This window comes from Notechis scutatus, chromosome Z (assembly GCF_049901735.1).
Source record: "Notechis scutatus isolate UNSWTSFEM ecotype Mainland chromosome Z, rNotScu1.2, whole genome shotgun sequence".
In the NCBI taxonomy this organism is placed as follows: domain Eukaryota; kingdom Metazoa; phylum Chordata; class Lepidosauria; order Squamata; family Elapidae; genus Notechis; species Notechis scutatus.
In genome coordinates, this window is record NC_142025.1 from 53,001,199 (window position 1) to 53,016,022 (window position 14,824).

At 39.0% G+C, this 14,824-nt stretch overlaps 1 protein-coding gene across 1 annotated transcript in view; it reads right to left on the bottom strand.

The window, feature by feature from the left end:
* The window catches only part of TOPAZ1 (testis and ovary specific TOPAZ 1), an 83,243-nt gene that overhangs the window by 17,283 nt on the left and 51,136 nt on the right, over positions 1 to 14,824 (bottom strand). The window contains exons 11-15 of the mRNA XM_087946074.1: positions 13,111 to 13,203; positions 12,067 to 12,173; positions 9,911 to 9,977; positions 2,859 to 3,033; positions 302 to 402 (exon numbers count right to left, since the gene is read on the bottom strand). Of these exons, the coding sequence (XP_087802200.1) occupies positions 302 to 402; positions 2,859 to 3,033; positions 9,911 to 9,977; positions 12,067 to 12,173; positions 13,111 to 13,203 (543 nt within the window). The remainder of the gene's footprint in view (positions 1 to 301; positions 403 to 2,858; positions 3,034 to 9,910; positions 9,978 to 12,066; positions 12,174 to 13,110; positions 13,204 to 14,824) is intronic.

Below are 14,824 nucleotides of genomic sequence, written 5' to 3' on the forward strand. Positions count from 1 at the left end.
GGGCCACAGGCACCAAATGAGAGATATGTTTAAAGTATCTTATTTTTAAACTTTATTTTACACAAATATCTCAATCTCACTTGCACAAAGAAAAATGCCTTAATTCCCCCCAACATATACTTGGAAGAAAATAGGAAGAGTAATCTATTTCTTGTTCCACTGATATCTTGGTTGATGGCTGTTCAATAGGAAAACATGTATGGGCTTGCAAGGCATGTAGCAATATGTAAGATTTTGTATGTATGGCTCACACCTCAAATTAAAAAATTCACATAATAAGCATTATGATTTTGTAAGTTACCTTTGACCACTGGTGTACTCTGTAATATGAAAACATGACACTAATGCCAATCCGTCCTAATGAAGAAATGTCTCTTTCATCACGATGAGCACCAACATTAACTAAAAAATTAATAACAGTTATCTTAGATAATTAGCAGTTTTTAAATGGTGCAAAAGAAATAAATTTTTTGAAACAAGTATACATAAATATGATATGGAAAGCAGACAACGTACAAAGGTTGAGTTTCCTCAAGTAGGAAATTATTATTTGTTCCATTTTTTTTTCTTGGAAAAATATCAGAGTAGAATACATTGAGATCTCCCTTAATTTCATCCATGCAATCCTGTAAAATTGGCTGGTGTATCCAGAAATTAAAACTCATTCTTTTGATAAAGGGCTGAGTAAAACTGCATTCTGGAAGTTCTGCCAAACTAGCCATGGCTTTGAAGAAATAAAACCCTGAACATTTTGATTTTTCCATGTTCAACTAAAAAAAATCATCTGCAGGAATTCTGAAATTAGTTAGTGGGTTAAGATGACAAGACAAATATACATTGCACCTCTCTTGTTTCCCCTTCACACTGCCTGCTCCTTACCAAAGTTTTCCCTTTTCACCTTGCTCTCAACTCCTTCTGTCAATGGTGTATCTCATTGGTTTGCCTGCTCCTGATCTTCCTAGTGCCTTCTTTTCCCTCTCCTGCCTATCCAAACATATTGTCAGAGAAAGCCCTCAGCTTTGCATTTTTATTCCACTTTTCTCCCTAAACAGCCTGGAACATACAATATAGAGTTCAGACCTTCTCAAACGTGCATTTTCAGTTGAAGTGCAGACTATTTAATCCATGTACAGAATGTTTACGCATTCTAATTATCAGATGCATAAACATTTCTGTTCTGATCAGGCAAATTTTAAAAGCTTATAAAGTATCTTATTTATTTGCATAAATGCCAGGTAATTCATAAAGATGCAATGCAACACATCCCATAGAATACAGAACATACACTGGACTCCGAAAGGTAATGGAAATCATGCTGTTGCTCTAAATGTAGTTATCAAGAAGTATGGTAGTATAAACGGTGATGAGAAGAACCTGTTATCTTTACCACGACTTTCCTGATCCACAAAGAGTAGCAAATGGCATATTAATCTAATCTGTGTCTCCACCTGCTATTCTAGCAGGAGCCATAAGTCCAGTGGAACTCCAGGTCATAGAACCATTCCTATAGGGAAAGTATGACTCCAACCCAGCCAATCATCAAAGACAAATAAAGTCAGTATGTTTCTGGACAAACAGTATCTGTTTTGCTAGAACTCAAAGTTTATTTCAACCCATCCAACTTCTCATAACCTTCCACCACTGGATTAAGACTGCCACAGTTTATCTGTATGACTTCTCCTCATAGAGATATTAAATGGTGGGAAAAGTCCTCCACATTAGAACAATCATGGGTTTGATGGTTCCTCCCCAACAATTAATAGGAATAGTGTACACAATGGTGGTGATCCATATCCAATCTGAAAAGACCCTCCGTTGTAGCAACATTGAGCAGGAGATACAGCTGGAGGCTGTGACATTTGAAAGGGAGAAACAAGCTGAACCTAAGCAAGTCCAAGTTTTTGTTTGTCCAGAAACATCTTGTTCCTCTGCACTGGAAGGCACTTTTAAGCAGGATGTTTTCTCAGAAAAAAATATGTAGGGGATCTCCTATACTCACAACTACTAGAAGATAGACACAGGGCAGACACAGTTAGAGAAACCTTTATCTAACTTCCTGAAATAAGGCATCAGTAACTTATGACATCATTATCTTAAGGACAGGCTACTGTAGTGTTTTATATGGGACCGCTCCTGAATATTACCTGGATATTGTGTTTCATTTAACACTAGTACACTGCAAGTATTTCATTAACTGTAGTTAATGGGGACTCAATGACTCAATAGAACTAAAATTGTAAGTATGGTAGAGGTCAACATAATTATCAATCTGATCTATTGGAAAATTCTGAATAAGGAGCTCCACTGATAGTAAGGAAGGAATAGCATCACTTGCCACTAGTATCTGAATTACTCCGTTCCCAGCAGCTTCCTTTGTAGAAGCTGCTTAGAGGTGCTTTGTGTGATCCTTAGGGCAGTCTCTATCTGCAGTTGCTGTTGCCTTTATATATAACTCATGAGAAAAATGGGAAAGAACATGGATCAGTGCTATTGAGTTAAAAAATGTAATCTCAATGGTCTGATAAATTCATTCATTCATTTATCTAGTGAAAAGAATTGAAATTATTGGACTTTTTTCCTTCATGAGAACTATCAACAGATAATGGAATTCTTATTTTCTACCAGACATTAGATAAGAATTGAACAAAAGGGCAGAGGCCTCCTTCATATATATTCACCAAAAATGTTCCTGCTTTTTAAAGTCAATGGAATGATGAGCAGAAGATACATTCATAATTTTCACTGCAGAGGAGATTAAGTTGAACTGATACTTTTGGGAACCCACATTCAACTTTAAAGAGAATCTGTTTTCCTTTGCATGTAACTTTGTAATATTTGACAATATTTGCTCATTTTACCTGCAGTCGCAAATTCACAAAATGGAATGCCTGGCTTTTCTTCCTTCACTGAACTGATTAGTATGCTGGCTACATGCCATGAATATTTTTCAAGATAATCAGCATTTTTACACCCTCTTGTCACTTTAACATACAAAGTTCCCAATTTAGTCCAGTCACTTTTTTCTTTACAAAGCTGTTCAAAAGTGAGAAAAGATGAATAGCATTACTAACAATAATTCACATTCATTATAAACTTAATAAGTAGCTTTTTTGTTTTGAAATAGAACTAAATTATTTAAGTGGGCTTTGTCTACTTAAAGAATTGCTTATCAATAGCTGTATTTGGTAAGTTCTACAAATTTTATATAATTTAAAGGTTTTTCCTTGTAATATATAACTGAAAATATTGAGAAAATGAAAAAATTACTTACCATTCATTCCAAAACCTTGATAAAGTATAGATGATTTGTTGTTATTTAACAATAACTATTCTTAAAATTGAACTACACTACTGAAAGGAGACTCTGTCTGAAGAAAAGCTTTTGATGTTTTTTCCTCATTAAATACCTGTATGTCCTACAGTTCTCTATAGTGCTTCATGGTGGTAGTATGTACAGTTATGAGTAAAAAAAGCTAAGAGTGTATGCCAAGAATATAAATACTTCTATTAGAGAACAAAGTCATCCAGCTGATCAGCTGAAGCAAGCAGGCACCTATATTTGGCAATGATAAAGGAAGATGCTTGAAGCAGATTGCCATTTTAGTGGTAACGAGAAAGGTATCATTTTATATTGCAAAAGAAAAGATAATGGAAAATCAGTTATTCAAGTTTATACAAACACTGATGCAGAAGGTTGAGGAATTTTACGGTAAAGTTCAATTCATCAAAGTAATTGTTTAAAAAAAACAACGTGAAAAGAGATTCACAAAGACCTAAAAAACAAAGAAACAAAATTAGGTATCAGATAGATGGTGGAAATTGCCAAGAGAAAACAAGTAAAGCCAAGAATGACACATTCTCAGGAAGAAATTTAATAAAGAATTATTAGAAGAAACAAGAAAGACTACCATGATATTTTTAAAAGACATTAAACATGGAAAAACAAAGGATCCAGATATAGATTAACAAAGTTGGAAGGGACTTGTAGGTCATCTAATCCATACCCCTGCCCAAGCAGACTCTACATCATTTTTGATAGATGGCAGTCCAGTCTCTTCTTGAAAGCTTCCAATGGATACATAGTAATAGTTTCAAGAAAAAACAAAGTTGGAAAGAACAAGAGACATAACTGATGCATGAAAGAAAACTGAGAAACCTAAGAATGCAAAGAAGAAATCAGCCTGTATTTCATTAATGATAGAAAGTTCTTTGTATCAATCATATCAAATTATGGAGTGTGCTTAGGAAAACAGGAATCCCAGAACATCTAATTGTCCTCATGTACAACCTATTTACATATCAAGAAACCACAATCTGAATAAGGCAAAATAGACTGAAGCAAGATTGTATTGCTTTCTTATTAACTATTTATATTTTGAATGTATATTGTGAGAGCTGGATTCGAAGAAAATGAGCAAGGTTTTTAAAAGTGGAGCAAATACACGAACAACCTGCACCAAGTTGATGGCACTGTTCTGATAGTTGAAAATACAAATCATTTGCAAATTCTAGTAATGAAGAAGTGAAAAAAACCCAGATAATTAAATACAACAGGGGTAGGATGCAAATATTTTTACTATCGGTTCTGTGGGTGTGGCTAGGAGGGAGTGGCTAGGTGGGCATGACTATGTGACTGGGTGGGTGTGGCTTCTTCTTCGTTTTGCAGCACACACACCCCGCGCTCCATTTTTTGGCCTCCTGGGCCTCAGGGAAGTCTCCGGGGGGCATTTTTGCTCCCAGAAGGCTTCCCTGAGGCCCAGGAAGCCAAAAAAGGAGTGCGTGGGGGTGCAGCACAAACCCCTGTGCCCCCATTTGCCTCCTGTGCCTCAGGGAAGCTTACTGGGTGAAGCAGTAAGACAGCAAGGGGGAACCTGGCACAGCTGATCGTCGGAACAGCTGATCGTTGGGAGAAAAAAAAAGAAATACCATAAGGAGTGACTGAGCGGGACTGGCGGGGGGAGAATGCAGTCAGTCATGCGTGCGATGTCATGCATTTGTGATAAAGACTGACTGGGTGGGGAGGATCAAGCAGAGAGGGGCAGGGCCAGCCAGGGGCACGATTTGCCAGTTCTCTGAACTGGGCAGAATCGTAACAACCAGTTCTATAGAACTGGTCCGAACTGGTAGAATCCCACCCCTGAAATACAAATAGATTAAACTAATAGCCACACCAACCAATCTTAGAAATGATAATGAAGTCACTGAGAAGGTGAATAGCATTTGTCTTTTAAGACTGATTGTTAACAGTTTAAAAAAATCAGCAGTCAAGAAATACACCAGGGACTAACATTAGAGAGCCTCAGTGGCGCAGTGGTTAGAGTGCAGTACTGCGAAGTACTCCTACTGCAATTTGGCAGATCGAATCCCACCAGGCTCAAGATTGACTCAGCCTTCCATCCTTCCGAGGTGGGTAAAATGAGGACCCAAATTGTTGGGGGCAATATGCTGACTCTGTAAACCACTTTGAGAGGGCCGTAAAGCACTATAAAGCGGTATATAAGTCTAAGTGCTATTGCTATTTTGGGAAAGCTTTGAAAAAGATATTCAAATGCTGGGATGTCTTTATACCTATTATATTCTGGATATTTTATTAACAACAAGACAGATGGGAGATCTGAAGGGATAGGTCCGTGATGGCGAACCTATGGTACGTGTCCCACAGGTGGCACGCAGAGCCATTTATGCAGGCACACAAGCCCCAGCCAAATTTACCTGCATTGAGCATTCATGCGCCTCCCAGCTGATTTTCGGCCTGTTTGAAGCCTTTTTCGCCCTCCTGGGGGCTCAAGGAAAGCCTCTGCAGCCTTTGGAGGCTGAAATACCAGAAGTGCTGAAATGGGGCCCGTTTTTCAGCTTCCAAAGGCTGCAAAGCACTTGGGAGGGTGAAAACAGCCTCTCCCTGGCTCCAGAGACCCTCCGGTAGCTGAAAATGGGCATTTCTGGTATTTCCGGAAGGACCGTTTTTCAGCTTCCCGAGGCTGCAGAGGCTTCCTTCAAGCCTCTGGGAGGGTGAAAAAGCCCCCAAACCGACCAAAAATCAGCTGGGAGGTGCATGCATGCACAGGGAGGGCAGGGTGCATTGCATTGTGGTGCTGGCATGCGTGCACATGTGCTATCACATGTGTGCATGCTTTTGGCACACCACAACAAAAAGGTTCGCCATCACTGGGCTAGTTGGTGGCAAATTACTCTGGGGAAGGTCTATTTTTTGGTTGCTGACAATGACCAGATGGCACATAATCAGTCAATTAAACAAATCCTGCATGTTTTCATCACACTGAGAGTGTAAACTTATAATTTGTGGAGTATCTGATTTGGTTTCTTCAGGAGACACCAATTTTGTTAAGGAATTTTTAAAAAGCCCTCTAATTGACTACCTCATTGGTACAACACAGAGAATAAACAAGATATAACGGTATGAAAATCAAAGGCACAAGAAAAAATCTCATAAGCATTAAATATACAAACATTAAGCTGACTAAGAAGAAACTATATGTGCTAAAACAAAAAGTTAATGTAAACAAGAGAATGAATCAGACAAGATCTTCCCAACAATAGTAGACAAAGAAAATTGGGATGTCTCATAATTATGTTGACTTTTTGTATCTGTTACCATCCCAGCTCCTACTCTGCCCTTGATAAAGTTTCTTTGTTTTCTTGTTCATGAATGCTAATTAACAATCTATGCTATTACAGGTAGTACTTCCTTAACAACTATTAGTCCAGCAACACTTCAAAATTATGATAGTGCTGAATAAAGGGAGTAACATCACACATGTGCACAATTATCAGGCAAGTTGAGTATTTTGACCATATCATCATTTTATGCATATTTTCTACCCCCATAAACTTGAATGCTTAGTGGATAAAAACATATCAGGTGATCTGTATCTCTGTAATAAGGGAGAGTGTGGCCTAAGGAGATCAACACCCTATATCAAGGTGTGCATGATTATTAGGCAGCTTTCTTTCCTCAGGCAAAATGGGCCAAAAAAGAGAGTTAACTGACTCTGAAAAGTCAAAAACTATAAAAATTCTTGAAATTGTTAAGATATTGGGGCATGATCACAGAACCATCAAAAGTTTTATTCCAGTTAACAGGGTCGCAAGAAATATGTTGAGAAAAAAAAGGCACACATTAACTTCAAAGATTTGAGAAGAATCAAATGTGAAGCTACCAGGAATCAGAGGTGGTCTTCAGCCGGTTCTGGAGAACCAGGAGTGGAAATTTTGAGTCATTCGGAGAACCGGCAAATCCCACCTCTGACTGGCCCCGCCCCCATTTCTTCTCTGCCTCCCGAATCCCAGCTGATCTGCTGGGTCTCCTTTGGTTGCCCTGCACAGGAGAACAGAGCTGGAAAGCAGGTTAGTGGAGTGGGGAGGGAATGGGGATTTTACAGTATCCTTGCCCTGCCATGCCCATCAAGCCATGCCTACCAAACCACACCCACCAAGCCATGCCCATAGAACCAGTAGTAAAAATTTTTGAATCCCACCATTGCCAGGAATCCATTATCCTCCAGAACTGCAACCTACCTGGAGTGCCCAGAAATACAAGGTACTCACTGCTCAGAAACATGGCAAGGTAAAGAAGGCTGAAACCTCACCACCACTGAACATGAGTTGAGATGGCAAGACTGGGCCAAGAAATATCTGAAGACAGATTTTTCAAAGATTTTAAGCAGATGAGATGGGAGTGGCTCTTGATAGACCAGAATTAGTGCATGGCTGGATCAATAACGGACACAGAGCTCCACTTTGATTCAGACTCAAGGTGGAGGTAGGGAATTGGTATTATTAAAGGCAAGCTAGTTGGAATTTTTCAAGTTGAAGATGGACTCAAAATCAACTATCAAACCTACTGCCAGTTTTTAGAAGACATTTTCTTCAGTGGTACAGGAAAAAATCTGCATCTTTCAAGAAGACCGTGGTTTTTATGCAGGACAATGCTCCATTGCATGCATCGGAATATTCCACAGTGTAGTTAGATAGTAAAAGCCTTAAAGATGAAAGAATAATGACATGGCCCTCACCTGACCTAAACCGAATTGAGAACTTGTAGGGCCTTCTTAAACAGAAGATTTACAGTGAAGGAAAACAGTACACTACTCTGAACAATGTCTGGGAGCCTGTGGTTGCTGCTGCATAAAAAGTTGATTGTCAACAGATCAAGAAACTGACAGATTCCATGAATGCTTATGACTGTTACTAAAAAGAAAGGTGGCTATATTGATCATTGATTTTTTTTTTGAAATGTCAGAATAATTGTACACACATAGCCAAAACCTCACGTTTACTTTCTTAAATATTCAGATTTGAGGTTTATTAACATTTTGGATTGACTGAGAGCACTGTAGTTATTCAAAAATAAAATTAATCCTCCAAAATACAACTTGCCTAATAATTGTGCACAGTGTATTAACAACCCATGCCTGAAGTTTGGTTTGTTGCAGCATCCACATAATCATGATAAAAATGTTGATGTTTGACCAAATGCAGGGATATCAGCTGTGTGCACTTTTTGGGAAACATCTGGAAGCCTTCCATGTCTTCGGAAGCCTCTGGAAGCTCACCCAAACAGACTTTCCATAGGCTTCCAGGTCTAATGGGGATTTCTTAATGAAGAACGGAGCCTGTTCATATAGGGCTATTCAGGACAATCTATGATGGCCCATAGTGTCTCAAAAATAATACAAAAACTAAAACATGAATCAAGGACTTGTAATACCTTCAACTTAGCTTCGCTGTTTTATTAGTCACAGTTTAAATTCAAAAAGTAGATAATGAAGCAAATGGAAACCAAAAACAAACCGCATTGATGAGAGTTCCAAGGCAAACCAAGATAATTAATCACACATTCCAGGAAGATAACCGGGGACAGTCCATGGGAAGAATGCCAACTAAGATAAACCTCATCCAAGGAAAGCACTACTTTGACTCCAGCGTCTGTGAACCGCAGTTCCAAACTTATACAGAGCTCACAGCTGCAACCCATGAGGAGGATCATGGCCCTCTCTTCCCAAGTAGACCACGCTTTTCCCTGATTCTCTCCTCCCTGCGTGCCCTAGGATGGATAGGGGATGGCCCTGGATCCTCCTCTGATTGCTCAGCCGGCCTCTGCCCTTCCCCAGCCTCCTCCACCACCTCTGGAGCCACACTTCTACTCCCTGTTGGCTGTTCCTCCTCTTCCTCAGAGTCAGTCTCCACCAGGGGCATGACACAACCTATACCAGGTGAAATAGGTGGGTGTGGGGAGGTGGGTGGCATCTGGCAGCAGTGACACAAACAGTGTTTTAGAGGCCTAAATGATTGCAGATTGCTCAGACTGCTGAAGATAATGGGGATGAGGGTGGGCACACTTTGAAGTTGTGAGAGGAGGGCACAGATAAACACCCCAATGTTTGCCATTTGTGATCACAGGGGCACTGCAACAGACCTAACTTCAGGCATGGTTGTAACTTCCTTTGTTCAGCACTGCACTGCATCTACCCAGCATATGTGGCCTGTTTTGGGCCTCCCCTTCCTGAGGCATCCTCCACACTGCTTAAGGTTACTTAATAATTGCAACAGGGAAAGTCGGGGTCATTGAGTAAAACGGTAACATGGGCATCTCAACTTAACAAACATAAAATTATGGGCTCAATTGTGGTCGTAAACTGAAGACTCTCTATAACATAAAAGACAGGTATGGATAAAGAGAATAGTTCATGAAAATGAAAACTAGTCTATGTGATTAACTATTTATTTTTTAAAATTGAAGTTTATTTTCCATATTTATTATTTTCACAATTTTTAAATTATTTCATTTTCAATTTACAATAAATAACAAACTAATAAAAACTGAGACAGCAATAATTTTACATAATAATTAATCATTAATGCTGTCCCAAAATAAATATATAGATGGTACCTTAAATTCTGCTATTGTTGAATCAAAATCACAAAAGATGGCCTTGTGAAAATGTATTTCCTGAAATCTTTAAGAACAAACGTTTATATAGTAGGCTGCAATTAAAAAATCTTTTGATCAGTGTTTAGCATAAAAGGCAATAGGTCAAACTCTAAATCACTGCATAAGTGCAGCTTTTTCATACCAAAAATCTTATTTTATTTTGGTGAGTATTCTAAGGAGCCACATTCAAAAATGGAGGCAGAATTCAACAAAAATAAAACTCAACTGTTGAAATTAATTCAGATTATAATTACATGATTGTATTTATATTTTTAATAGTTTTTCCATTCTACACATTAACACACAATTTCCCATAAACTTTTAGAGGTCTATGGAGCTGTATCCAAATAACCATTGTAGTTTAGGAAGCTCGAACTGTTTATCTCTGTCAAATCATTAACTATTCCTCTATTTTATTAGGATTCAACAACACATACTTTGCAAAATATACTTTTAATGTGATTACTCTTAACACATGTGAGCATCGGAATGCATACCAAGAAAACTGTATCTAGTAGTACTACAGAAGATTTGAAGATGGACTTTTTTACCCAGAATACTTTAAAGATGGGGGATGAAGATGAGAGATGGCTATGATCTTTGAAATTATTTCAAAAGCATCTCCTCATCACTGCTATTTATCAGCCATTGCCTTTAATTTTGTCTTGGTACCTGTATTTGTCCATTACTGGCATCTATATTAAGCTATCATTAATATACTGGCATCTATATTAAGCTATCATTAATTTTGGGTTTCAAAGAGTGAACAGCCTTATTTATTTTTTGTCATATATGTAACTCATGAATAATGCTGCATTTGGTGGTTGTGTGGTTATGATGCAGAATTCTGAAGTAAGGGGCTAGGATCACTCCCAGGAATTTGAAGGTTAGGGATAGCAACTGTTGTGGATTGTGAATAATGTAGAGAATATATAAAGAACTTGAGAAGTGCTCTGCCGGATGACTTTTGTCAGGACTTGGATGGTGGGATGTAGTCCTCTTCATCAACCTCTCAATGGCACTCAGTGCCACCAATCATATCTTTCTGGATCACTTGTGATGATTATCTTCCGAACTGTCTTCTTTAATTAGAACTAGTTTATTTTGTACACTTATTTGGTAAAGGAATTTTAATAATTTGTCTATTCAAGAGATTGATGGGAAAAGGTTTAAAGGCAATGTTTTATCTGCTGCCCTTTCTTTTGAACATACGGATTTAGCCCTTGGGATGTACTTGGTTCCTTCTTTGAAGTCCTCTAGGAATGTCATTAAATAGTGCTGTTTTGTAGAACCTTTAATCTGTATAACTGCTAGCAGGATTAGTGCCAGTGGTATTTTTAAAATTTAAACTGCTTGTTTATTACTTGTTATGTTTTTATTTAATATGTGAAATAGTGGGGGTCATTTTAGAGTCCATCAGCACAGAAAACTTGTGAATAAATATTTAAGGCATGATCAAATACAACTAGTCCTCAATTTACAACAGTTCATTTAGTGATCATTCAAAGTTACCATAGCACTGAAAAAGTGACTTATGACCAATTTTCACATTTATGACCATTGCAGTATCCCATGGTCAAAATTCAGATGCTTGGCAATTGATATGGTTGCAGTGTCCCAGGGTCATGCGATCACCTTTCATGACTTTCTGACAAGCAAAGGCAATGGGAAAGCCAGATTAACTTAACAACCATATTACTAATTTAACAATTACAGTGATTCACTTAACAACTGTGGCAAGAAACATCATAAAATGGGCCAAAGCTAAATTAATAAATGTCTTGCTTAGCGACCAAAAATTTGGGGTCAATTGTAGTTGAAAGACAAGAACTACCTGTATATTCAACTTCTAGTATCATATTACAAAGATCATGAATACAAAACTGTATACAGTAATTTGGTAGTTAAAGATAATTCCCTCATATATCTTTTGAGCAATTCAGTACATAAATTGAGGAATAGGTATGAATGACATTAAAAACATAATAAGATCATAATTACTTATGAATAAATAGAGCTGGTATAGATTGATATTTTATAGCTTTATGTGCATTTACACTTCAAAATGTTATCCATTTGAAGCTTTAAATTAAAGAATATTAAAAAGTACATACCTGGACATAAGCATAGTAATTTCCTGAGTGGAAACATGTAACTGGTTTAGTAAGTTGGTGATATGTCTAATATGTTCACTTTCAAGAACCATTCCAGCATCAATAAGCTATAGTAACAAAAAATACATTGATACAAGAACTTTTTCAAGATTTCCACAATTAAGTGCTTGCAAAATTCTTTACAAATATAAGGAAAAAATAGATAATATATGTCAAAGGCTCCATATACGCTATGTGTTTATATTTAGGGATGTCAAACTAACAGTTGGTGACAACATTATCATAGTTCCAAATACTCAACCCAGATACTGCTAAATTAACCAGGGGCTGCAATATAATACTATATTGACAAGATGGTCATAATATAGCTTAATATGAAACCATCATATCATCGAATAGATTCAAAGCAGGTTTTTATATCCAACAAACTATAATATTATTTAATGACATACACTTTTAGATTTTCATTTAAAAGTGTTGAAAAATAATAACAATTGTTTTCTTTCTAATATTATATAGTCTCAATCTCTACCAAAGTCTACAACTAGTGGTAAATGCCAAAATTTAAGTGGACAACTCTAATTGAAATAATTGCTGCCAAATCTTCCTTGCATTTACCATTTTAGCAAAACCAAACAATTATATTTTTATTTATTATTCACTCAAATTTATTAGTTGCCCAACTCCAATGGATTCTACAGTATTTCTATTGCATTTCAAAAAATTTGCTCCTTTCTCATATTTTTGAGCTATAATCAACGTAGTACTTTTCAACATGGTCATTTTCATTGAACCTTCTCCATCTTTTGGAATTTATTTTGTTTCGGTTGCATTTTAGAAAATGCCAATAAACCATTTTAAAAATAGATGTCAATCTAAAAACATGACTCTGTTCTTGTTCTTTGGTATACCATATAAATAAAAAAGTGTTATTTGTGAGATTATATCCAATATACCATTTTCTCAGAGAGACTATAGAAATATTGAAAATAGAGTCTCTAGAAATGATGTTTCTAAGAAGAAATTAATTAATCCAAATCATACCTTACAAAAGATGTCAAATAATTCAGGTACTGCCTCTTTTACTTTCATCAAAGCCACTTCTTCAAACATTTTGACCAGAATATCTATACTTGGCTTAACAAAAAACCAAAACACCTCAATATATAAAATATTAAATTTACAAAAAGATAAGCAAATGTAAATACCATCCCTTTAAAGATTTTCATGTCCACAAGTTCAAGATTTTTTAATGAGCCTGATGTAATAGATGAAATGGCTTGAATTCAAATTCTGTGCAATTATCACAAACAGAATTTAAAGATCAGACAATATGATCTAACCATATCTACCGTTTTCTCACATAATAAGGCCGGGCCTTATTTTTTTTTGAGCCCCGAAAAAACGGCTAGGCCGTCTTTTCAGGGGGTGACTTAATTCCCCCCTTGCATCCTGCGCCAACAGCCGCTCCTAACGGGCGATCATGGCCAAGCACAGAGAGCTCCCTACTCCCACCTTTGCTGCAGACACCTTTGGCACCCGCCGCTGTTGCTTTCCCTTCTGCCCATTCCGCTGCCACGTTTGGAGCTGCCGCTTCCGTGTTTGGAGTGCCACCGCCATTTGGAGCTCCAAGCGGGGTGGCAGCTCCAAACATGACGGCGGCGATCTTTATTTTGGTCCGCGCAAAGTTCAGAGCGAGCAAGAGAGGGAGACTGCGATGCCTCCATCCGAGATGGCAACCTCACTAGTGGATCACAACGTGGCTGGAAGCCCGAATCGGTGGGATATGATGGCGATCTTTTTGGAGCGAGAGGAAAGGGAGAGAAGAGTTGCGGGCGTAATTTGCAGGAGGAAGTGGATGTACCCCACGGCAGGGAGCCCAAGGAAGAAGGGCTGGTAGGCAACGGAGAGCGTCCGTAGCTCCGGAAGCAGCCTAGAGACGCGCCCGGGAAGAGGCGCAGATGCTGCCTTGTAGTCCCCAAGCCAACTGCGTGCGCCGCCTTTGGTTATATGCGCTCCGCGCTTTGGGCATCTCCGTGTGATCGCGACCCTGTCCTTTCCACCTGGCGCCCTTGCTGCTTTCTGGCTCTTTAGCAAGGCATCGCAGTCTCCTCTCATGCTCGCTCTGAACTTCGCGCGGACCAAAATAAAAAGATCGCCCACCGTCATGTTTGGAGCTTCCGCATTTGGAGCTTCCACCGCCGTTTGGAGCTTCTGCCGCCGTTTGGAGCTCCAAACAGCGGCAGTGCTCCAAACACGAAGCCGGTTGCTAAAGAGCCAGAAAGCAGCAAGGGCGCCAGGTGGAAAGGACAGGGTCGCGATCACACGGAGATGCCCAAAGCGCGGAGCGCACATAACTAAAGGCGGCGCACGCAGTTGGCTTGGGGACTACAAGGCAGCATCTGCGCCTCTTCCCGGCGCGTCTCTAGGCTGCTTCCGGGAGCTACGGGACGCTCTCCCTTGCCTACCGGCCCTTCTTCCTTGGGCTCCCTGCCGTGGGGTACACCTACTTCCTCCTGCAAATTACGCCTCGCAACTCTTCTCACCCTTTCCTCTCGCTCCAAAAAGATCGCCATCGTATCCCGCCGATTCGGGCTTCCAGCCACGTTGTGATCCACTAGTGAGGTTGCCATCTCGGATGGAGGCATCGCAGTCTCCCTCTCTTGCTCGCTTTGAACTTCGCGCGGACCAAAATAAAAAGATCGCCCGCCGTCATGTTTGGAGCTGCCACTTCCGCGTTTGGAGCTCCAAATGGCGA